This window comes from Halichoerus grypus, chromosome 6 (genome assembly GCF_964656455.1).
Source record: "Halichoerus grypus chromosome 6, mHalGry1.hap1.1, whole genome shotgun sequence".
NCBI classification, from domain to species: Eukaryota; Metazoa; Chordata; class Mammalia; order Carnivora; family Phocidae; genus Halichoerus; species Halichoerus grypus.
The window spans coordinates 105405057-105430843 of record NC_135717.1 but is presented as its reverse complement, the minus strand read 5'-3'; the positions used below and the strand labels follow the sequence as shown (position 1 = coordinate 105430843).

The following is a 25787-nucleotide window of genomic DNA, read 5'->3' as shown; positions in this document are numbered from 1 at the left end:
CTGGCTCTGCTCCCTTCTGCCTCCATTACTTTGGATAAGTTGCTTCACATTTTTGCACTTGTTTCCTCATCCACAAAAAAAAAAAAAGTTTTATAATAATATCAACCCCACAGGAATATTTTGAAAATCACACGAGATAATAAATGTGAACTTCCTGTAAAAGTTGCCCAGTGTCATTTATCACCAACATGCTACACTCTTGCACACAGCTATTTGTTATCTACTTGATTGCTAATATCCCAGTGTCTTCCATGTTTTAAATTTCTTACCCTAATAATTAAATTTCCTAAATGAATCACCTTCATGTTTTTTAAAAAAATGAATGAGATACTTTTTCTTGATCCTTTTCTTCAATCTTGAATAAAATATGACAATGTTATAAGAGACTATGCCATGGCTTATATCACATTCAGTCTTTCTATAAATTTAATTCACTAAACCAGAGATCTTACTGACTGAATATCAATTTTATTCATGTCTTTGGAGTGCTTTTAAATTTTTAAATGCTCTATGCACAATCCCACACCCCATGGTAAGCAAAGGGATGCTTTACAAGTACAGGCACTTATCAAATGCCAGTCTACAAAAGAGCTGATAATCAGAAGCAGAAAATTATGCCCAATCAGGCTTTGGTCAAAGAAAATAGGCTGCAAATATGTAACTTACAGTCTAGTTATGTATGAGTAGCAAGTGTGATATACTGGCCATCCAGAGAAAATAATGGATAGAAAAACATTTTGTAGGGGCGCCTGGGTGGCTCAGTCGGTTCAGTGTCCAGCTCTCGGTTTAGGCTCAGGTCAAGATCTCATGGGTTGTGGGATCAAGCCCCCACAGGGCTCCACACTCAGCAGGGAGTCGGCTGGATTCTCTCTCTGACCCTCCCCCAACTTACACGTCTACACACGCTCTCTAAATAAATCTTTTAAAAAAAAGAACATTTTGTAATGGAGGCTAGTTACCTGCTCTGCTCACTTACAGAATAGGGATCTTAAATCCATCAATTCAACCAACTCTATTTCTCCTATTTACCAGGCATTCTTCTGGATGTTTTAGAGCATAATCTGTCCCCAGTGTATAAGGCCTACTTTCTAGAAAAGGGAGGCAGGTAATAAGGAAGGAAATAGGTAGTGTGTCCAATGAATGAACTGCTATGTGAAACAGAGGCAGGGTAAAAGGACAGGAAGTGGCAGTGGAGCGGGGCCACTCTAGATAGAGTGGTCAGAAAGGGAGCTCTCTGATGACACTGTTAGGAGATGAGATCAAAGACAGCTCAAGGTCAGATCTTTTGGAGCCCTCGAGCCATGGAAAGAGCTTTTAGTTTTAGTCCGAGTGACTTGTGAGACCATTGGTGGCTTTTGATCAGAAGTGAGCCATGGTGTCACTTAGCATCGATAAGATCTCTGACGACTATGTGGAGAATAGACACTGGGGAACAGAGGTTGTTTGGTTTGCATCAAATCATGCTCAGAGACTAGATTGTCTTTGCCAGTAATTTGTTTAACATGGGTTCACCATAGGAATTATAATGTATAATAATATTTCACAAACCAATAGCATACGGGATAACGTCTCTTAGTATGCCAATAAAGAGATACCAAGCCAATAATAGATTAATTACACTCTTGTTCCAGGCCAAGAGGAAATGAATGAAATAAAGTCCACATTTTGTTGAGGTACTCCTTTTAGCAGGTTTGTTCTCGGTAGAGTCGGTCTTTCCAACTGAACTGTGGGTATCAGCTGCTGGCCTTGCAGGAGCTAGGAGGATGTAGCTAGCAGGCGGCCGCACCGCATGCAGAGAAGATGGGCTGCCCGGAAGGTTACTACCCGAGGGACACAGCTTGCCTCACTACCTGGCCTGAGTAGCCTGGCCAAGGCAGGAACACGTGTCCCTTCTCTTCCTGACACTGCTGCACAGTTTCCCAGCACTGCCAACCAAGAGTAGCCTGGCCATGGCAGGTGCGGTGGTCTCAAAATCGACAGACAGCCATTCAGATTAGCAAAGAGGAGCCTTGCCCAGACCAAACACTCAAGTTACTGGTCAAATCTTGGTTTTTAAAGTTTTAAGGTCCATCACATGATGGACACCCCTGCCATTACTCTGGTATCAATGAGGTAATGATCCTCTCCTTTTCATGTGCAAGAATTTGGTAAGAAAATTTTAATATCTAACTGCAGAACAACTTCATTGAGACAAGGCATTCAAAACAAGTCCAAACCACAAACAGTGTTGTCCAAAACAAGCTTTCAAAACATGGGTTTGAAATCATAATGAGTCAGTACACAATAGGGGTGAAACTATATAAACTAATTTAAGGTAGACCCTAAAATAGGGAAGCCAGGTTCATCCAGTCCAAGTGTCTTTGTACAACTGTACTGAAAGGGATGTCTCTAATGAGGAATTTAGGTATTTAAAAGCTTCAAATAGGGGCGCCTGGGTGGCTCAGGCGTTAAGCGTCTGCCTTCGGCTCCAGTAATGGTCCCAGGGTCCTGGGATCGAGCCCCACATCGGGCTCTCTGCTCAGCAGGAAGGCTGCTTATCCCTCTCCCATTCCCCCTGCTTGTGTTCCCTCTCTCGCTGTGTCTCTCTCTGTCAAATAAATAAAATCTTTTTAAAAAACAATAAATTAAAAAAATAAAACTTTCAAATACTCCAAGGAGAGCTGCATAGTGTACTGTGCAAGTTTCTATGCCACTATCTATAAGCAGTGATTAAGGTTTGAGAATAAGTCTCCAGTTCCTCTCACCAAAAAGTTTAAGGTATCTCTTAATCAGTATTATAAAGGGAAAAGTTCTTATTAAAGTTGGATCTTCTTGTGCCCCAAGTTGCTCTTGTCCCAGTGTCTACATTGGGCTATCCCCTCTGCTTCAGGCTGCTCATTATACCAGTAGTTATGAAATTTGATTTGTTAAGTCTGTGAAAGACCTCAGCTCTTCCAAGGCCTCAGCTCTTCTCTACAGCCTCAGCATTTTGTCCCTCCTAGTGGCTAAGTCTGAGGCTGTGTTGGATAGGATAAAAGCTAAACCATTTGGCAGGCAAAATTATTTCCCGCTGGGATTGGGAGCGGAAAATGGTTCTCCCACTGAGCAGAAACACGGCACTATTAAATAGCATCGCTGACAATAGTAGCTCTGGGTCGTGACTATTGATCACTTAATGCTCAGTGGGGTTTGTAATCATCCCATTTCTAACACTGCCATGTTCTCTGCCCCCTTTCTGCCCTGACTTCAGCAAAGTTTCACCTGGACTTTGTGCCATGGCCAAGCACAACACTTAATATTACACACTTACTGAAAAGTGTGTTCTTTCCTTCCTGCAGAAATACAAGCAAGTCCTGCTAAAGGACACCTACTGAGCATTTTCTGTCTTCAAGTGGAGATGGTGGGGAAGAATCAATAATGCAAATGTATGTAAAAGTCCAGGAGTCTAAATAGGTGCTGTGACAGAACCTTCCTTTGCCTCCCCCATCCTCGTTGACCATGGTGAGATCTGGTTTAATCACAATCACTAGGAGAAGGAGGAAGGGCAGGAAGGAAGTGTTGTGCGAAAATTGTGGTTCTTTGAAAGAAAAGGAAGGAAGTGGGCTAGAAACTGGAGAAGATTTTAATGTTAATTACATTTTTTAATTGTATTCTTTTTTTTTAAGATTTTATTTATTTATTTGACAGAGAGATATAGCGAGAGAGGGAACACAAGCAGGGGGAGTGGAAGAGGGAGAAACAGGCTTCCTGCTGAGCAGGGAGCCCGATGCAGGGCTCCATCCCAGGACCCTGGGATCATGACCTGAGCTGAAGGCAGACACACTGAACCGACTGAGCCACCCAGGCGCCCCTTCTAATTGTATTCTATTAAACAGCTTCCTCCTCCTTCTTTGCCTCCCAGAGTCACGAGACTGCCTGTTTGGTGGAAATGCCCAGATGTGCAAGGAAAAAATGCAATTTATACACCTTAAGGATACATTTGATTCTGAAATTCCAATGCACTATAGAATTACAGCAAACATAATTCCAGATCACACTAGAGTAGAGAGATCTATGAAAAATAAAGTTTAGTAAAAACCAATAGATAAGTATCCTCTAAGTTAAGCTCCCCAAACCTTTAGCATATCTTTACATGGCTCAAAACTCTTAACGACTATTATACTCCCAGGTCTACCTTTAGCGTATCTTTACATGGGTCAAAACTCTTAACGACTATTATACTCCCAGGTCTACTATTATACTCCCAGGTCTACCATACACATGCCCTTGCACAGTTCCAGGGGGCTCCACTCAGAGCCTGCACACAACATCCATAAACAGTGTCTTTGCTAACTTGTTCTCTGGTTACTGAGTAGCCTTCAGTCCTTCAAACAGTAGATGTCCTTACTGCCACTGAAGTCATGACCTGGCCTGATGCTTTTATGATTTATTCATTCAATACGTTTTTTTTTTTTATTGAGCATCAACCTTATGCCAGTCACTGATCCTAGAAAAATTGTTGTAAACAAGGAAAGATATATTATTTTTTTTTTAAAGATTTTATTTATTTATTTGACAGACAGAGACACAGCGAGAGAGGGAACACAAGCAGGGGGAGTGGGAGAGGGAGAAGCAGGCTTCCCGCGGAGCAGGGAGCCCGATGCGGGGCTCGATCCCAGGACTCTGGGATCATGACCTGAGCCGAAGGCAGACGCTTAACGACTGAGCCACCCAGGCACCCCAAAGATATATTATTTTCGTTCAACATCTACTGTGTGTCAGACTGGGCCCATAACATATATTAGCTTTGTATATCATCAATTTATAATTTAAATGCAACCCTTCTGGGTAATTGTCATAACCATGAAAATGGATCTCATCCTGACTATGATAAAAATCAGGGTTGATCTACGTATTCCTGAGGAGGGGTCATTTTTTTTTTTTTAATTAGAGAGAGAGCACAAGCAGGGTGGAGGGTCAGAGGGAGAGGGAGAAGCAGACTCCCCACTAAGCAGGGAGCCCGATGTGGGGCTCGATCCCAGGACCCTGAGATCATGACCTGAGCAGAAGCCAGACACGTTGAACCGACTGAGCCACGCAGGCACCACAAGGAAGGGTCATTTAGAATAAGGCCAGTGTGTTGCCATTTAAATTATCCTATGTCCTTGCCAGAGCCAGTGGTCTCTGTTTACCTTTTAGTCATGGTTGGACCCCCTTCTCTGCATCTCAAGCCTCTTTATATGCTGCTCCCTCTGTTTTTAATTCTCTTTACCTTTAGTCATTCTTCAAAATTCAGATTAAAAGTCACCTACCTCTGAAGTCCTCCTAGATTTCATGAAAAGAATCAGGTATGTTCATTATCCAGTATGGTCTTTCCCCATGTATCCCCAACCAGATCAACCCTGACCCTGTTCTTGAATTTGAAATTGAGCTATTAGCACTAGTTGATCCTTTGTGGTTTTTCTAATGAAGCTCTGCTGGGTCTATAGCAAACAAGGGCTAAAGGGGCCTATTCATACATTCCTGAACATGCTTGAACTATATATACTATTTAGTACTCATTTTACCAGTGCTTAAAGTTACAAAATTTTAGAGCTGGAAAATAAATTAGTTCATCTCTTTGAACACCCTCATGTTATACCAAAGAAACTGAGGTCGAGTGAGGCTAAGTGGATTGCCCAAGGTTAAATTCCATGATTTTCTCAGGTGGATGGATGATGTGAGTCAGAGAGAAATAAATATTTTATAGTAGTTTGAATGCAGTAGACCCACTCTGGGTCTGCATTGCACAGTAGCTTCATTTTGTGAGCAGACGAATGAAAAACTAGTAATTTAATGAAGTTGCTCATTTGATCTAACACATTGTTTAACAGTGTGAGGAAAACCATCCATTTTCTTACCATCCAGGAAATGTGGAAGGCAGGCAGCATTTAGGGTGCTAAGTGGATGTGAGGACTACTGTCACCATGGCAACCAGTTGTTTTTTTTTTCAATAAGTCTTAATGATCTTACTTTCTAATATATCTCTGAATTCAAACCTTTCCTCAGCCAACCTTCACATACCTGTTTATTTTAATGGCCCCTCTCCCTTTTTAAAAAATATTTATTTATTTGAGAGAAAGAGTTGGGGGTTTGTAGAAGGAGAGAGAGTCTTAAGCAGACTCCATGCTGAGTGTAGAGCCCGATGCGGGGTTCGATCTAATGACACTGAGATCACGACCTGAGCTGAAACCAAGAGTCCGACACTCAACCAACTATGTCACCTAGGCGCCCCACCCCTCTCTTTTTTTCATCCTAATCTAGCCTACTCAAAACAAAGAAATTTTTTCCAAATATTATTTTCATTACCAACTAGTACATGGGAGATGTAGGATTTTAACTCTGGCTTTCCTGATCTGGGAACCTATATGCCCTTTTCATTCTGCCAAGCTCCCACTCTTTCATATTACCAACACCTTTGGATCCCTTTTATCCCTATTATCCATAGGAGTCACAGAATAAACTACATAGAGCCTTAAACCTCCTCCGACATGTCACCAAACTCCTTATTTCTCAACATAAACTGCCCGTTCTTATTTGTAAATATTAATCATCGTACTCACATACAACATTCTTCCTCTTCTTCTGTCTTTAGGTTCTCAAACCCTAATGTGCTGTTTACTTCCCTCCAGGGGTGATTCCCTTGGTTAGAACATGCTGTAGTTATCAAGCCTTGAATCTGCTTCCCCTCCATCTCTGTACTCAGTTGCTATAGTTTAATCTTACTATTAGCTCAGTCCTGAAATAAGATGTGCAATGCAACTATTTGTATATCAACTTACCTTTCCAATGACTTTTATTTCTATCTTGGAGAGATGGTACATGGAAAAATCTTTATAACTGTGACTGGGTTTATGAGGTTAACTTTAGCCAATTATTAGAAAATGATCTTTATCTACCCAGCTCTATGTCTGTGGAACCAGGATGAAGAAATCAAATGTAAGTCCCTGACCCAGCCTCAGTGTTAGCCTTTTTCACAATACAGTCAGAAGATTGTCACTGTGAATGTTCCAACAAATACATTAGTGTGTATGAGAATGGTCTTCTTACTTGAAAGAAATTTTATGGAACACTATATGCTAGACTTAAAGCAGGGTTTCAAATGATTATTTGCCCAAAGATACAATGGTTTTTCCAAGGTTAATATGGGAAGTTCGTGTTTATATAGAATTGAAATAAATGAGGTTATCCATAATTAAACTTTTCAGAAACCCAAAGCCTTTCTCATTTTAAGAAACTAAAACCCAAAATTACCAGTTCAAATATTTTAAGGATTTTGGATAAAAATAACTCCAAAGTAGTGTATGCTTCTCTACTTTCTTAAACAGAACATATAGAATATTTTTTCTAAGCTTAGTGACTCAAAAACCATCATTTTCAATATTAATTACTGTTGAAATCTATAATAAAATGATGTTTTTAAGTTAGTGAGGCATTATTAGTGTCAGTTCCCCTTGATACAAAATGATTCCAGATTGTTATCCTTTTTCAAATGTTTCCTTCTTTCTTGTATGAGTAGTGTCTTTCCAGCTATCATTTATTGCTGCCTTCACCAGACCGACAGCTGTTAGTTTCCCCATCTCCACATTCCACCTGTGAGTTTTGACCTGCTGTAGATTAATATACCAAAGTAAACATTCTTGTTAGAATTTTGTCAAAAATAATAGTAAATGGGTAAATGAATAAGTAAATAGTAAATGAATAAGAAATGAGGTAGTCTCATTTAAAAGAATTTCACCATATAACTTTGTTCTATTTATGCTATATGTTCAGAGAACTTTCAACTTATTTTCTGGGTCTTTGTGGTGCAGGAGGGGGTTCAGACTGTTGGGACTGAGTATGGCCTTATAAATTGCAATGATCTTGAGCAGAGAAGAAGTGGCAATTAAAACTCAACCCGCTCTCTGGAGCTGGGCCATCGACACAGAGACAGACTCAGTGGGGTTACCAACAATTAGTGCACACTAGCTCATAGGACTGTAGCCAAAATCTGGAGTTCTGCTGTTACATTTGTTACAGGACCTTTTTAAAGGTTATACAGCCATTTACCTTCATTAAGTTCATTTCTCATAATTATCTCTTAGATTGCTTCCAGATTTAAAAAGTTGTAGAATATTGGTATTTACCTTAGAGAGTATTCTGCCCTTTTCAGTGTGTATGCAATTTCAGTTCTTTCACATTCATACTTCCTGAAGGAAATATCTAGTCTAATGAAAAATCTAACTTTTGTGCAGTTATTATGCGTGCATACTATACATTAATCTTTACCACCAGTTCATTCCAGTTTCATTAAAACTCCTGACCTCATGGAGTTTAAATATTTAAGGAGACTTCTTACTACTACAGTAGGCAAAAAGCCAGCTAGCCTGTCATACAGAGCTGCCTGGGAATGTTCTTTAATCATGCTCTTTGCTTTCAATTTATTTAGGCTAGTGCTTTGGTCAGCTCCTCAGTTTAACTTCTTTATGTTTACCACTACCTGTTAATAACAGACAGTCAAAATCATGTTGCAGCTGGATAGAAAGGACCTTTGAGAGATGGAACCAAATACAGTAAACTTTCTTTGTTCCAACCAGTAAGCATGTGATATATCTAGAGAAGTAGAAAAATTACTTCCACAGATTGTTTCCTGTGTGAAAGTAAAACCATATCAATCATACACATAAAAATATGTTTTATTTACTAATCCCTTTAGATGTCTCTGTCTGTGTACTTTTGTCTGTTTGTATGTGGTACGTTCCCTCTTGGACTGTAATCACTTCATCTCTGAGATCATGTCCCCTATTTCCTCCCTAGTTTCTCCATTGCCATCCCCACCATGTTTCTTGGTAGAACTTAATACTTGCTCTCACATTCATAAAGGGATCCCTTAATTTTTTTACCAGCTGGTGACAAAATATGCCTACTTTTATAGATAGTTCCTGGAAGGAGAAATACAGAGTGAGAGAAAGGGAGGGGTGGTGGCTGCCAGACAGAAAACTTCAGAGAAAACTCTATTGACTCAGCCTAAAGAAACACTGGAAAAGAGATAGAAAGAGAAACAGGAAGATAATCATCAGATAAAATAAGATCCAGACTTATTTTCTTAGCCTTTTAGAGCCTACTCTTTTCCTTCTCAACTGAGATTTTCAAGGACAGACTCATGCCAAATCTATCTTGGTATGTATGGCACCTACCAGCACACCTATCAAATAATACTCAGTAATTGCCTGGTGGTGAAAAGAATGAATCCTTAGTAGGAGGTTGTACTCTTTCTGTTTTTTTCTCAGGCCTCTCCCGTTGGATCTTGCTCACTATTTTGGGTTTGCAGCATTCCAACAGCCCAGAAGAGACCCAGTTGGATATATCTTTGCTTTAAAATATTTTTTTACTGAAGTTCTTAAAAAGTAATAACTGCTTTCCTTAATTAATTTTTTCTCTAGCTCTGATCTGTGTAAGGTACTGCTCCATGTGATGGCAATACAGCCATGAATAAAACAACATCCTTTATTGTATTTCAGACACTGTGTTAAATGCCGTAGACTTTACTTACATTACTTACATGTAATGTCAGTACTTTACTTACATTATCTCATTTAATGATTAAAACCATGGTTGAGTGGGTATTTTCCTCAATTTGAAAATGAAGTTTCAGAGATTCAAAGCTTAATTAAATTTCCTAGGATCTCACAGCTAGGAAGTAGAAAACAGAAGTCAAACACAAGTTTAAATGACTCTAGGTTTATGCTCTTAATTAGCAGGCTCTACTACTTCTAGACCATGAATAAAGAAACAGGAATTACATAAATCAGAACCTAAGCTGTAAGAGTAAGTCCAACAAAGGTTAATAGTTTGTCATGAAGAATTTTTAAGAACCGGGGCGCCTGGGTGGCTCAGTCGTTAAGCGTCTGCCTTCGGCTCAGGTCATGATCCCAGGGTCCTGGGATTGAGTCCCACATCGGGCTCCCTGCTTGGCAGGAAGCCTGCTTCTCCCTCTCCCTCTCCCCCTGCTTGTGTTCCCTCTCTCTCTGTGTCTCTCTCTGTCAAATAAATAAATAAAATCTTAAAAAAAAAAAAAAAGAATTTTTAGGAACCTAGTTCTATGGGCCTGGGTGCATAGCAGCTTATTTCCTGCCAAATTAAATCTCCCACATATTGTCTTACCAGGAATGATCTGATTAAATCCTGTAAACAGCTTTTTGACAAGCATCCTAAATATGCATTGTTCACACTCATTTTCGTTTGTCCACCATCTGTGCAGCTATGGAGAGGAAATATATATCAGGGTACTGTGGACAGTTCAAATTCATATTTGATACAAAGCGGGTCAGTTTTTGTCCATCTGAACTATAATCTTTTCATTCCTTCAAAAAGATGCACTGAGAGCCAGCTATGTACCAGGCACTTCAGGAGGATGTAGCAATAAAAAGACAAGAATTCTGCTGTCCTAGACCTTATATATGGGAATTGGGGAAACAAAAGATGAATTTAAAAGATAATTTCTGATGATTATAAGTGCTATGAAAAAAAAAACGTGAAGGATCTGTGAGTAGGTGAGCATAGGATAGGAAGGGGGAAGGTCTTACCGAGGAGATGCCGTTTGAGCTGAGTCCTGCATAGTTAGGAGTCATCCATAGAAAGATACATGAGAAAAAAAGAAAATGCACCAGGCAAAAGCAGGAACAAACTGCATTTGTTTGAATAACAGAAAAAAAAAAAAAAAGGCTTTTGAGTCTGTATCAGAATAAGCTGAGAAGAGAGGCGAGAAATAAAGTTAGAAAGATGGGTAGGGGGCGTCTGGGTGGCTCAGTCGTTAAGCATCTGCCTTCAGCTCAGGGCATGATCCCAGGTTCCTGGGATCAAGTCCCACATCGGGCTCCCTGCTTGGCGGGAAGCCTGCTTCTCCCTCTCCCACTCCCCCTGCTTGTGTTTCCTCTCTCACTGTGTCTCTCTCTCTCAAATAAATAAATAAAATCTTTAAGGAAAAAAAAAGAAAAGACAGACAGGATCCCAATCACACAGGGCCTTATATTTGTGACCTTGTGATGCACTGTCCAAACCAAAGACATATTCAAGAATTGAAGGGGATGTTCCTACTAATTATACCAGGACAATGGGTATAAACCCAGAATTTCTCATAAATACCAAGATTTATAGTTACCCCGCTAATATGCCAGGAGTTTGAATTTTATTCCAGTATAATTGCGAGCCCTTAGATGGTTTTAAGCAGGAGAATGAAATAACTTGATTTGCATTTCATAAGTAATCACTTTGGCTGCTTCTGAGATGGATCAACTTTAGAGACTCATAATGTAATCCTGAGAAGTGATATTGGCTTGAATGGTATTAATACAGCTGAAAAGGAAGTCACTAATTTGGGATCTATTTTGTAGACAGTGTAGACAAGACATGGGTTGGATGTGTAAGGGTGAGGGAAAGAGAAGAATAAAAGCACCTGCTGGGCTCTGGCTCCTGCCTCTGGTGAATGAAGACATCCTTTACTGGGTTTTGGAAGGACTGACAGAGGGATTGGTTTCGGAAGATGGGAGTGAGTGGAATGAGAAGTCTGATTTTGAACATATTAAGTTTGAGATTCCAGTTAAAAACACAAGTGGAGCTGGAATATACTTTCTTTTCTTACTCTGTTTAGAACAGCTTTCTTGCAATATTATCTGTATCCTTAATAAATTTAGAATGACATTCAAATATTCTATTGAAGTGATTTTTCACTTAGCCTCTTCAATTATATCTTGTTTTCACTATCTGGTGTTTGAAATTACTAACATTACCAATTGCCTTTCTAGGAAAGTATAGATCTGGGTGAAATCATGTTCTCCCTTTGTTATTTGCCAACTGCTGGACGTATGACATTGACGGTCATCAAGTGCAGAAATCTGAAGGCTATGGACATCACTGGCTCATCAGGTATGTACACAGTTGGCTAGTGGGTCAAGGGTACATTCCAAATAAAACATTTCCTGTATCCAAAATTATATATGGCTATTGAATTTGAGTTCATTTGTTTATAGTGGGGTATTAATATCAAAGTAGAAAAAGAAATTACCAAAGTACTTCAAATCACCTCTTGTGTTTACATTATCATTACAAAATTTTTAAAAGATGTTATCAAATAGATTGACTATGAACTTGGATTTTTATTTCTTTCTCTACCGATTTTGTTCTCAAAAATTCATAATTTACCAATCACTGCCCTACTTCTAACTAGTCAGTTGCTTATAAAAAAACATCCTTGACCTCAAGTTTGCATTACCCTACAAGTATGGAAACACACGTAGACTGAATTTATCTCCCTCACCTGATCTGCAGAGAAATAACAAGTTTCCAAGGCCATCATTTGCATTTGCATTCTTACCACCTTTCAAAATAAAAATTTGGGCAAGTGTAGGGACTGAAAGAAATAATAAAGTAAAGGAATGCTTCTTGAAGTTTCTTAAAGATGTTCTTGGAGGAAATTTCTCTTTCTGTGCTAATTTTGATGAAAAGGTAAAGCCACATCATGCTCTTTTACCCTTTCATTTATATCACTACAGTCTGGAGGGGTGTGTGTTAACTTAACATGTGAACTCTGGCACAGCTCTATAGAAGAAAAAATGATCAGGACAGAGGATGGAGGTCAGTAAGCATTTGTCAAATTAAACAAATAAGAAATGGTAGTGGAGATACAGGAAAGGATGACATGGGGAAAGGAATCTCTAACTTTGTGGTTCTTCAGAACAAAGAAATAAACTAAATTTGCGTTACAAAAAGCATGAGGGAACTCTAAGTTCTAGTGTAGAAAGGGCTCCAAGATATACTAAGTGAATAAAAGAAAGTGAGGTACAAAAATAAATATGGGTATCATGCTCCTTTCTGTGTAAGAATGGGGAGTGTTACAATATATATTTATGTTGTTACTATTTGCAAAAAGAAATAGCAGAGTGACACAGGAAAACTAGGGGTGGAGAGAGACATGTGGGAACAGATGGGTGGGAGCCTCCTCATTGTAGGTCGTTCTGTATCATCTTCACTTTCGAACTGTTTTGTGAATAATTTTTTCATTTTTCAAAATTTGCAACACGTCATTGATATATAAATGTAGAAAGAAAGTAAATTCCACATTTATTTTGGTGAAAACGTCCTGGGTCAGTAAATGTTGAAGAATTTAAGCAGTGTGCTCTGCAAATTATCGTTTATCCTACTCTTTCCACCATATATCAAAAGAGATCAAATTTTGAGACAAGCAGACAGCATCAAAGTTGTAATTAAGTGCAAGATTACTTTTTGTTTATATGAAGCTTTTCATGGGAGGAGTGCCTGCTCTGAGAACAGCATCTCATTAATTCTCACAAGAGGTTTGTTAATCAACTAAGGAACCAGTAAATTATCCTTGTCACTGGTGGAGAAATGTCGTCAGAGATATGATGGGGGTGGCAGGGAATAAAGCATGCCTTGTTCCCATTGTTAATGAGAGGTCTAGGCCTGGGGCCTCATACACAAAAGAGTATCACAGAAGTGAGTTTCTTCCTTAGAACATACTGCCTATTATTAAAAAATTGAGAAGTAAATGGGAAACAGCCATTGAACATTGCCATTTTACTTTGTTTTCCTTTACATACCCTATTTCTAGCCAGAAAATATATTTTTGCTCCTTGATGGAAATGCTTATGCAATATACAGATACATTTTTCTAGAGCTTAAAAGGCATAAATTCAAGTAAATTTATACTGCCATGATTTTGGCTTATTCTAAGGAAATGAGACTTATTACTACATTGGTGGAAAGAGGCAGAAAGATGTGGTGGTGCTACTGTTGGAGGGCCACCAGAATAAATGGGGGAAAATAAATGAATGTAGAGCAGACCCTGATTGTTTTAACCAGCTAGCGTTCTCACCCCAGTGCCAACACCCCCTCCCAAAGCCATGCCTCCTTCTTGTAAAAAGGTACAAAGGTAAGGCTTTTATAGAAACTTCCGTATAATACTGCGTAATTTTCTGTAATACTGTAACAGTTTTCCTACTCAAGGTGGGAGAAGTAAAAATAGAGATCAGTCAACTGGGGCAGAACTTGTTAAACATTTATTTGACCCCTTTGGCCCATAAAAATATACCCCTACTAATTTTTTCCCTTTCAAGTCGGCATCATATAGACAATGTCATATCAAGAACCTTCCTTGAGAACATCTTTAAACCAAATATTACCTTTTTTATTGTATACTATTGTTTATAATTAAACACAATGTATTTAATATATTTGTAGTGATCATTTCTTCAGCCTGAGCCCCTTATCAAGCACCAACACTATGACTGTAAAATGAAACTTCTTATTTTAGTACCTTTCCAACAACTGAGGAAATTCTAACTTCTACTCATTGTGGTCACACACACACACACACACACACACATATGCACTAGATACAATGTTACTCTTTCACAAATTTTAGTCTTCTTATCCTAAATCATTTTGAAGGAAATTAACTTTAAGGCAATTATACTTACTTGTTAGGATTACATTCCCTAGAAATCACTTTTAACAAAATGTGTCTTCAAATAGCTGTGACTAGAAGACATTATTACAGTTCTGCACTGGCTCTTGATAGACTAGGTTTTCTCTGTTGTATTAAAAACAGATAAAGTTAGTGCTTTTTTGGTTCATTCAAGATAAATTCTTACATTTAAAAGAAAGTGTTAGTCTACTGCCCCTAAATAAGTCATTTTGAATTTAAAACTGATAACACTAAAAGGCTTAATATACCACCTTTCTTATTTAGTAGCAGTTAAATACAGTTTTATTTATACTATGTACTATTACTTTCATTTTAATGAAATTACCTTACCATTCCTAGATCCTTATGTCAAAGTGTCTCTGATGTGTGAGGGTCGAAGATTAAAAAAGAGGAAAACAACTACAAAGAAAAATACTCTAAACCCTGTGTACAATGAGGCCATTATTTTCGATATCCCTCCAGAAAATGTGGACCAGGTCAGCCTCTCCATTGCGGTCATGGATTACGATAGGTATGTACATGTATTTCTCACTCACTGAAGAACAGCCATGTTTAGTCATATGCAGAGCAAATTCAACTTTCCAGGTTATTTACTGCTCTAACAGTTTTAATTTAAAATGGAAGAGGAAAAAATTGTTCATTCAAAATTCATTTTTCCCATGTTATAATATTTCTTTTTTCTTTTCCAAAAGAAGTCATTCTTAAGTTGAAGAACAGGACACCTGGGGCTGGTGAAAGAGTAGTGCAGAAGTAATATGGAACCCATTACAGAAAGCACTATAGTGACGTCTTTTTACAGTAACAACAGAAATCACAATCAATGGAGTTTGTTTTCCCAACTGGGCTGGAATATGAATATCATAATTCTTACCCAAGGGCATAATTCTTACACCTTATGTAATCTCTTTGGGATTCACTTTTCCCATTTGTAAGACATTAGCATAATACAGAACCATTAACAGTGAGTATTAAGGGTGGAAGGTGAATAATGGCCATAGGGACACAGCCTTGATGCCTTCACATCAATCTTAAAATGTGCTTTGTAGGTAATTCTTTCAGCTCACACCTTTTGAGTCAATTCTTTCATAAAATAAATTGCAAACTCCCAATTGCAGCTCTGACGTTTCTTCCTGCTTCAGCTCCAGCTTTACTCTCCCACTCTTGCCTTGTCTGAAACGTCACCCTGCTCTGTGATCTCATCCCACCCAGGCTTCACAACCCTGCTCAAGTCACCCCTTCTGTGTCTTTCTCAGCTAACCAACCTCTTCTTCCTCTGAACTCTTGTCCCACTAAAGGTTCAGATCTCTTATTTGGCCCTTGTTATATACTTCTTTGTATTGTTTTACCTTTTATATTTATAAACCTTTTGGAAAGGTATACTGTTATGTTTAACCTACAAAATTACCAGCATATAGACAGTGTTCTACTATGTTTATTTTGTTCTAATGTATTCAAAAGGAGTGCTCCATTTTATAGTATCATGAAAATAGTAGTAACCAGGACCCTATAACCTAGAGAAATTAATATGCTATTCTCTGGCTCAGAGCTAGAAAATGAAGCACTAAAAAAGTAAAATGATTTATACCATCTATTTGCAATTAATTAATATCACAGTTTGGAAAAAAAAAACTGTCACTATTTAGAGAGAGAAAAGTCTTGCATTAGTTAAAATTTCAAACTAAAAATGTTGCAGTGTTTTCATCAGAAGCCCTTGTTCTGCTTTCCAAAAAAGTATTCCTATTGATTTTTCACAGTGATTGCAGGTAGATAGAACAGAGCGTTTGTCATGCAGACAATTTCAGGGAAATGGATCTTGACAATATACACAAAAGAAAGATTTAAAAAATTATTCCTAAAAATATGCTTGTTTGGGGGTGCCTGGGTGGGTCAGTCAGTTAAGCATCTGCCTTCGGCTCAGGTCATGATCCCAGGGTCCTGGGATCGAGCCCCGCATCGGGCTCCCTGCTCAGCGGGGAGCCTGCTTCTCCTTCTCCTCCCTGCTCCTGCTCTCTCTTGCTATCTCTGTCTCTCTCTCAAATAAATAACAAATAAAATCTTTAAAAATATATGCTTGTTTGGGAAACTTCATATGGAAGAAACAACTAACTAAACATTCATATCTATATCAATGACAGGAAGAAAGTAATGAAAGGTCCTAAAATCATCTCAAAAGTCTCCTTAGAGAAGTCTGTCAAAAGAACGCTGCAGAAATGCCTTTAAATTACATTCCATTCTTGAGAAGCAACTTAGCACATGCACACTTGAGTCAACTGTCTTGATTCAAATCCTGTCTCTGCCTCTTACTGTGTAGAGGTGGGTCCCTTAACTTCTGGGTGTTTAGTTTCTTTATCCGTAAAATGAGGTGATGATAATGATACTCATGGTCATGGTGTGAGAAGTAAGTGATTCAGTACATTTACATTACTTATAACAGTGTCTGGCACATAATAAGCTCTCAAAATTATTAAGGATCATTGTTATTTTGATTTGTTGCTGTGAAAACAGGACAGGAATAGAAAATAGCAATGATGTGGAGTATGCTCTGGTGCTGTGCAGTAATAAATCAAATCCATAGTACTGAAGATAGCCATACCCTGTTTAATTGTAGTACAAGTAGTGACATATGCTGACATGTCACGGAGAGGCAATTAAATACGGTCATTTGTACAAGAATTGGGTATTGAGCTCTTGGTAAGAAATCTAAGCATCATTATAAAACATTAAGCCTTGTGGAAAAAAACAAGATCTGATTTATATCACTTAAAGTTAATAGTAGTGCTGCTAAAAAGGAAACTCAACAATATAGATAAGGAGCAGCCGGCATTTCTCATTCAGTTTTTTTGTAAAATGTGCTCAAGTTACAGAGAACTAAAATGGTTTGTGTGTGCTCCTTTTACAAATTCATATTTGAATTGATATCCTGTGTAGGAAATTTTGTTTACTTAAGATTTTTAATTTGACCTACAGTAGTTTAACCTGCAGGATCATTTGGAACCTATCATAAAATCTAGTGTTTAAATCACATGTTTAAAATTCTGCTAAGCTGTGTGAAACTCCATTTATCTTTGAATGTTGGAGTGAAAGTGTAATATTCTCCAAATTATAGGGTAGGACACAATGAGGTCATAGGAGTGTGTAGAACAGGACTGGACGCTGAAGGTCTTGGGCGAGACCACTGGAATGAAATGCTGGCCTATCACCGAAAACCAATAACACATTGGCACCCCTTGCTGGAGGTATGCTGTGGTTCCCGGGCATCTACTCTCTTTTTTTTTTATCTCTTTTGCCTTATATATTATTTATCTGCTAACATTTGTCTGTCATTTTATATATTCATCTATTTTTTTTTAAACATTGCTCTTACTTCCATCCCACGTACTCTTTCATCCAGTATTCAAAGTTCTGTGTGCCTTGTAGGATTTTAGAAACCACTAAATTTTCTGGGTTTGATATTCCTTTGGACAGTAAGCTCATAAAAATTGCAAGTCTGTCATTTTCTTTGTATAGCCTGAAAACTTGTATCGATGAGTGATAGAGCAGTCAAGTAAATTCATTACTAACTGGAAACTGAATTTTGCTGCTTCTCTTTTGTGAAAACAGCCACCTCACCTAAACTTTCCTAGAATCCCTAAATAGAAGTACTATCTTCTAATACAACTCCTCTATGTAAAGGAACAGGTATATCTCCCAATACTCTGGGCAGTAAGTAAAAGTGCTCACAGATTTTTAAAATACTGAGGCATCAGCTTGCCCAAGTTCAAAGCCTGGCTCTGCTGTGTGACTACATATTGGAGAACTTTGGGCAAGTTCCTGTAACTTCTCTACACTTCTGCTGTTAGTTTGTAATAGTAGCAAACTCAAAGAGTAAAACTAAATAAAATGCCAAATTTTAAGTGCTTAGCACAGAGTTTGACATAATGTTACTCTGATTATAACTACTATTAATAGTTATATTAACCAGAAGTATCAACACCAGTTTCTGTCAGGATTTTTAGCCTTTAAGTTAGTGGTCAGTCTACTTGATACACGGAATGTTGCTAGATGGAATGACTTTCTTTCCCAAAGATAATTGCTGGAGACTCTTGAAAAGTCACAAAGTAAGTCTTTTATGTGACCTGATTGAGAAGTAATGCAGGTTGACAAAAGGACGTGGGGTAGATGATGGAATTTCTGCAATTCGATTAAAAGAACAGTTATGATGGTAGGGCGCCTGGGTGGCTCAGTTGGTTAAGCAACTGCCTTCGGCTCAGGTCATGATCCTGGAGTCCCGGGATCGAGTCCCGCATCGGGCTCCCCGCTCAGTGGAGAGTCTGCTTCTCCCTCTGACCCTCCTCCCTCTCATGCTCTCTGTCTCTCATTCTCTCTCTCGCAAATAAATAAATAAATTAAATTAAATTAAATAAAAGAACAGTTATGATGGCCACATAGTAAGTGAAGAATGCACTGCCACCTGTTCATGTTCTCCTTCTTGTTCTGGCTTTAAGCACTGGCTTACATGCAGGAGGCAGCACAGTGTAATTAACTAAATGTCAGTGGACCCAGGTTCTTTTCAGCTTAGTCACAAAAATGTGACCTTGGCTGTGTTACCCAGGACATTATAGGGAAAATTTGATGAACACTGTATGAACACTGCATGCTCAGTCAAGAGAGGTCAGATATTCTCATGGATAAGATATCTGCTTATATATATTAATGTTCTGAATCTTTATCTCACTTCGTTTAATGTAAATCATAAAAGACACACATACACAAACATGAATGCCCATTCACACAGCACTTTCCCCTAGAGTGCTTCAGAAGTACAAATAGATGTATTCAGCAAGTCTTGGGAAAGCTGGGTTTCATGTCAACGGTGTGTATTGTCTAAAGTATAAAGTATACTCTCCTTCTTATTATACAATCACTATCCTTTTCCTGCTTCTCATCTTGCTTTCCATTAAAGTTTGAAAAGCGAATATTAATTCTAAGAATCTAGACATGAGAGTAAAGTTTGCTGGGCAGAGAACCACACTGAAAAGTGATGTGGGATCTAATCCTTGCTCCTCTGGCTGTCTAATCCTGAGCAGATCACTTGTTCTGTCTACAGCTGGATTTCTCCATATTTAATGCAAATAGAAATGCGTGCCCTTACAGACTTCACAGGAATTATGTAAGGAGAAAAGAGATAATGTGAGCAAGAACTTTTCACTAATGAAAAGACAGGGGTGGTATATCATATTATAAATACTTATGACTGTTACATAAGCAGCTATACATTTATCTGGTGAAGGGGAGCTCTGGAATAGGCATATGTTTGTGTCTCAGGACATGTGAACACTTTTCAGTCATTGTAGGACATACAGGATGAACAAGCTACATATGGGCATCAGAAGAAGATCCCAGATATTTTTCTAGCAGCTGAGTAGCAGAGGACAAATGGGACTAAAAGACTATGTAAATGTACTTTCTCCAGCAAGTAACTCCTTTTTTCCAACTCCTGCACCTACATTCATTGGTCAAACAGAATATATGGACTAGAGACCTAAGAACTGGCTGGATTTTGCATTTTGGGAAAGTGGTGAGTGTATAATCATATGTTTTATTGCCAAAGAAGGGATTAAAATGAGAAGGGAACAATTATTTGAAAACCGGATAAGTTGGTGGGACAGAGACTAAAGCATCATTTAGAACATCTTGTTACTTGTACCTAGTCAAAAGTTTATCCCATTGTAACTGAACTCTTTAAATACGCATAATATTTAGGGACCATGAGAAATTATTCATCAACACTCATAACTCCCATTAGCCAAAGTCAGTCCCTCTTGTCTCATCATTCGCCCCTGGAAAAATCACCTCCTGCCTTAGAGCAAGTGCAGTGCGGTCTCTTGTACCTTGAGCCTTCTTGCTCTTACCTAGCAGTCACCCCCCACTACCACAAACCATTAATTATTTGACAGTAAGAATTAAAAGCCTATCATCGAATGTGAAAGGAGTCTGCATCATGAATAGTTGTGTGTACAGTGCTGCTGTGCTTGCCAGTTTGCATCATGCTCTGCCTACATCTCCATGAGACGCCTGTGCCCCATCACGCTGCCTGAGAAGGTGAGTTCTAGAGGGCGGGGGGAATTATGTCCATCTTCTCTTCAGAAACACGCATAGCATGGGTGAATATGCACTAGTAAAAGGTAGCAGCAACTACCCACTTTATTATTTTTTTGCACTAGATCATGCATTATGAAATTATTGTCTTTCAGTTACCTGGCCGAGCAACCAGTTTTGATAGTCAAGGATCCTGTCCATCACCCAAACCACCTTCCACACCATAATGCCTCCAAAATAAAGAACATTATAATAAGGAACCAGGACCCTGTGCTCATCAGATCAGAAAAAGAGTGGAAGGTTTGATTTCCTCATTTAAAATATATCTTGATAATGAACAAACTTGACATATAATTTTTCATTTACTTTTTTTGTCTGTTCATTAACTTTGGACATCTTGATATATTTTACTTGAATACAAATATCCCTTACTTGCATAAGGCATTTTATTCTTCATGTCATATGCCTATTAGCACAAAGAGTGTTTTCATTAAGTTGCAATTCTTTGCATAAGTAAAGAAATGCATTCCTTTAAAAGAATTTGTATTTATCTAAAATTATAGTTTATGCTGCTATTGTATAAAGTAGCACATGTCACGTATGTATGGTTTTGATCTTGTTACAACAATGTTAATCTCTAGTTGTGCAGATGGTTCCATATAAACTTTAATGGAAATTTTGAACTTAACTTACACAGCATTAAATCCTTGTGCAAATTAATGTTACTTATCTGATAATATATTCTTTCATTCTCAGCAAATTACGTCCTCAGTGAGGTTTGGCTCTGCTAAACTCAGAACTTTGTCTCTCAAGCTCATTCTTTAAAACATACAGATAATGTTATAATTTAAAGAACAATTTTGAGTTAAATTTAAGAAGTAATACTTAGCATCTGGAAAATGGAGGTTGAACCATTTGGGCTACCATTTTATACTGTCTTAATGTTACATTAGTTCAAACATCTGTTGAACTGTTTAACTGATACTTTAAAAATTCTAATACTCTTTATCTCAAATGTAGCATTAGTATTCCTAATGAATAGAATCAGAAATTGTTCATTTTTTAAGTATTTGTAAGGTTCTCAAGTACTCTGACATGTATATTTTGTGACATGAAACTATCATGTAGATGCATATTTCTGACAGAACATACTAACAGACACCAAAGGGACAATAAATGTCTGTGCTCATTGTCAATTAGATTGTACATAGTAATAGTGACTTCTAAGCCCAATCAGAAACTAATCACTAGAATTGGGTATTTTCCTAAAGAAGGGATGACTTATTTTTCAGAAAATTATATAAATATACCATAAATAACATAACCTCCACATTTAATAAAAATAAAAATAATTCTAAAGGCCAAGACACATAGTCCTTTCATGAAAGGATCAAGGATCAGGCCAGGAGTTGTAAAAACTATGCAAATGTTTTTACGTGACAGGACTTTCTTTTAAATCAGGTCAACTTTTTATTGTCTCATGTCTGGGCCCTATCAGAAGGTATCCATATTGAATGACCCCAATCTTATTTTTGAGATATATACTATGGATAGTGCATATTTCAAGATTATCCCAAGATAGAAGGTTAAAAGAACAAAAAAAAAAAAGAGCAAGAAAATCTGTACTTAGAATATAAAAACATATTCATCAGAATGAGAAAATTTTATCAGCAGTTATAAAATTTTGATTTTAGTAAAATCTCTTATTTCTAAATATTAAAAATTTAAAAGCTGTGAAATTTTGTTTGTGGCATCTCTCATATGATGGCATTACTGCTAATTCAGATGTAAATATTTTACACTTTAACATTTTAAAGGCAAACACAATCCCCTAAAATTTTTCAAGAATGCCTGTATCATCCTAGTAAAAGCAAGTATTTCTAGCTAGCATTAGCTGACAGAAAATAATAGAAGGAAACTGTTTGAAAATACCTATCTACCTTATGAAGCTTAAAAGAACCATTTGTTATAGACAGTCTGACTGAAGATGACACTTCCATTTTGGAATTCTTTGTTTTACTAGGAAATAAAAATTGTCAAATGGGAAGACAAGTTATACTCTTAATAAAATGACATTTTTGCAGACAGGTGTTTTATTAGTAGATATAGCTGCAGCTTTCAATTAGGTAGCAACTATATTTCCTGAGCATAATAATTATTTTCATCTGAAAAGATATTTTAAGGACTTTGTATGCATTCTTAGAAACTCTTGCTTTTCTTTGCCTCCTATGGAGAAAAAGCCAATGCTTGTGATGAAAAAACACAAACAACCAGCCAAACAGGAGACTTTACTGTGGGGATTATGGATTAAAATATGAATATGTTTTTAAGGTAATTTTTAAAAACTGTTTCATAGGGACTAGAATAAGCTCATCATGCCCAATATTTGTTGATCCTGTTAGGGAGATGAAGGAGAAACAACCACAACTTTCTCATGCAATGCATGAGGGAGGTGTACCCTCCTATCCATAAATTGTGATCATTTTAGAGGATATTTTATGTTATAAAGACATAATCTTAGCACTTTCAATACAACACACCCTCACTCTCTACACAGACACATCCATGCAAACCTGTATTATCCTCCTCCTGCGTGTGATTGAAGAAGGATGTTTTTAATTTCAGTATTTAAAATAAATTTTGATGTTATAGATATCCACCACTAATTTGTGTGGGACACCACATTTTGATGATAGCACTGACCCATTCTGAAGTCGAAGTTTAGGTATATAATGAACACCTAATTTCAGGGACTATTCAGGGACTTGTCAAACCTAAGTCTAGGGAAGGGGAGCAAGTCTTGATTCATTATGTAACAATACTAATGTTCTTTTCGGTTTTTAAATTTTATTTATTTATTTATTTATTTATTTATTTGTGTATTTTACCCAATTCGCTAAGTAATCAGAGGAATGAGGAAATTTAATATGAAAAGTATGCTAATGTTTGAGGAGTGTACAATCTTCTCAGAAAAATCTGAATGGATGCTTTTTTTTTTTACAGTGGTTTCTTAATAATATGTTTCTTGACAGTTTTAATTTTCTTTGTTAGGCTAGCCATTCTGGAATTTTGTTTCACATGTAAAAACTCATGATATTAATATATTCACAGTTCAGTAAAAAATATCATTATAATTATGCCAGGGAACTAGAGACAGGAATGCAGAGCCAAGCATCCACTTTCTTATGCAGTTTTGGGGAGTGTGTGCATGTTCTAGTTACTGCAGGGAGATCACAACTGATCAATACTGACTCAGGTTTTAGATAAAAGCAAATATATTTGAACTTATTTGATTGTGATATTTAATTGGCATTTCCACCCGTGTTTATTCTCATATAATGTTTATTATTTTAAAATTTTGCAGACTCAATAAGGAACTATCAATCTCATAAGACTTTAACTTAATAATTGCTTTAAAAATGAAAAAGCCAAACTTTCACTCCCTTCTCAGCTTTTGTTATCCATAAAACAGAATATAACTTATTTCAGAATGAGTTCTCAAAAGAGCCAAAGGCTATTAATAATAAAGAGACACAAAATCTTAACTTTGAACACATAGTCATTTCTTTACCTCTTTAAAAAGAGTACTTGATGTTAACTAAGTAGATATATTTTCATGGAATGCAGTTCCATCTGATTATTTCTTGCCACCTTAGTTGTGATTATTACCATGTAATTTAATTACCTGATAAGTGAAACAAAACAAAACAAAAAAAGAAAAAGAACCTCTACTAAATCTAAAGAAAATGTGGAGATCTGTTTTCTTCACAACTTTTCTTGAAGCAGCTCTGGTTGTTCTGATCTACTTTAATTGATCTAAACTTCTATAGTTTTTAGGCTAAGAATGTATTGCTGCCAGTAAGAGATGATGCAAAAGCACAGAAAGTAAATAATTTAAAGTGAAAGTCTACATAACTAGATGGTAGTTAAACACAGATTTTAAAGCACATAGAAATAAAGATTTTGAATGCGAAATCGAAATCTCCTTTGTGCCACCTTTAACTTCTAGTGTAAGGTAAATCCTCTAATACTGCTTAAAAAAACTCATGACACAGAATTTTAATAGTTCCTCAGTGACATGGCTCAGGATATGATTCATCTGAACCTACTAAGACTCATTCTTTAAAAGAAAATAGTGAGTTTATATTTTACATAGGAAACAGCTGATTAAACGAAATTCTGTTTCCAATGTATTACTTAGCGATGCTCTTTAAGGTAAGAATTTTCTATTTCATTAAAAGACTTTTCCTATATTTACTCATTTTTATGTTAATTAGCGTGAATGGTAATTTAATAAAAGTTGCATTGGCGGGGCGCCTGGGTGGCTCAGTTGTTAAGCGTCTGCCTTCTGCTCAGGTCATGATCCCAGGGTCCTGGGATTGAGCCCTGCGTCGGGCTCTCTGCTCAGCGGGAAGCCTGCTTCTCCCTCTCCCTCTGCCCCTGCTTGTGTTCCCTCTCTTGCTGTCTCTCTCTCTGTGTCAAATAAATAAATAAAATATTTTTTTTAAAAAAGATGCATTGGTAATACTTGTCATCTTCCATTAACAGTTAACCAAAAAGATGTCTATTTGAACAGTGGCAGTAAATTAATATTCAGTTCAAGTGTTTTCTTATCAAAGTAAAAAGGCGTTTTCATTTCACCCTGTTCATCAGGAAGGTGGGTAACCAGGGTTGGATTTGATGGCATGACAATATCATGCTATAGATACTTAACAAGAAAGAGCTAAATTAAGGGCTGAAGTGAGGTTTAAGGATTTATTGAATGCAAACATTTTGAATACTAGAAATGGTGATTTAAAAACCAAGTAGGTGTTTAAGAGAAAAGATAGGCTTCTTTATGCTTGAAATGATTTAAATACACTCCTACAAGGAGGAATTGATTAGAATAATTCTATTTTTATCTACACTGAAACACTGGAAATGACTTGCTATTGATAGATCTAGAGGTACAGATAGTATTTATATGGAAATGTTTTCATCTCCAACTGACAATTAATCTCTTCTGAGCTCACCTGGGTCATAAGAACCCTCTCCAAAGAGCAAACTATGCCTGATCTTATGAAAGGGTAAAAATAGGTCATTTTCTTCAGAAATTTTGTTGCGATTTACATGTGCTGTGCATAGAATCCCTATTTACTGTACAGGGTGGTGGATTTCAATTATTCAATTTCATATTTTTGTTCCCTCAAAAACAATTTAATGCATAACGAGGCATATTATAGAAATGAAT

General features: G+C 37.2%; 1 protein-coding gene across 4 annotated transcripts in view; it reads left to right on the top strand.

Annotated features, from left to right (window-relative positions):
- Positions 1–24270, top strand: part of SYT10 (synaptotagmin 10) — a 67058-nt gene extending 42788 nt beyond the window's left edge. Inside the window, exons 4-9 of one of the 4 annotated variants that reach the window (XR_013449139.1) lie at positions 11781–11901; positions 14819–14990; positions 17586–17715; positions 19804–20036; positions 20416–20560; positions 20713–24270. Coding sequence is in view for 1 of the 4 variants with exons in the window: in XM_036091828.2 (XP_035947721.1) it covers positions 11781–11901; positions 14819–14990; positions 17586–17715; positions 20713–20784 (495 nt within the window). In the remaining 3 variants the exon portion in view is untranslated. Of the gene's footprint in view, positions 1–11780; positions 11902–14818; positions 14991–17585; positions 17716–19803; positions 20561–20712 lie in introns of all 4 variants that reach the window. The other 3 variants (XR_013449138.1, XR_013449140.1, XM_036091828.2) reach the window with 3 other exon arrangements.
- Positions 24271–25787: the final 1517 nt, after the last annotated feature.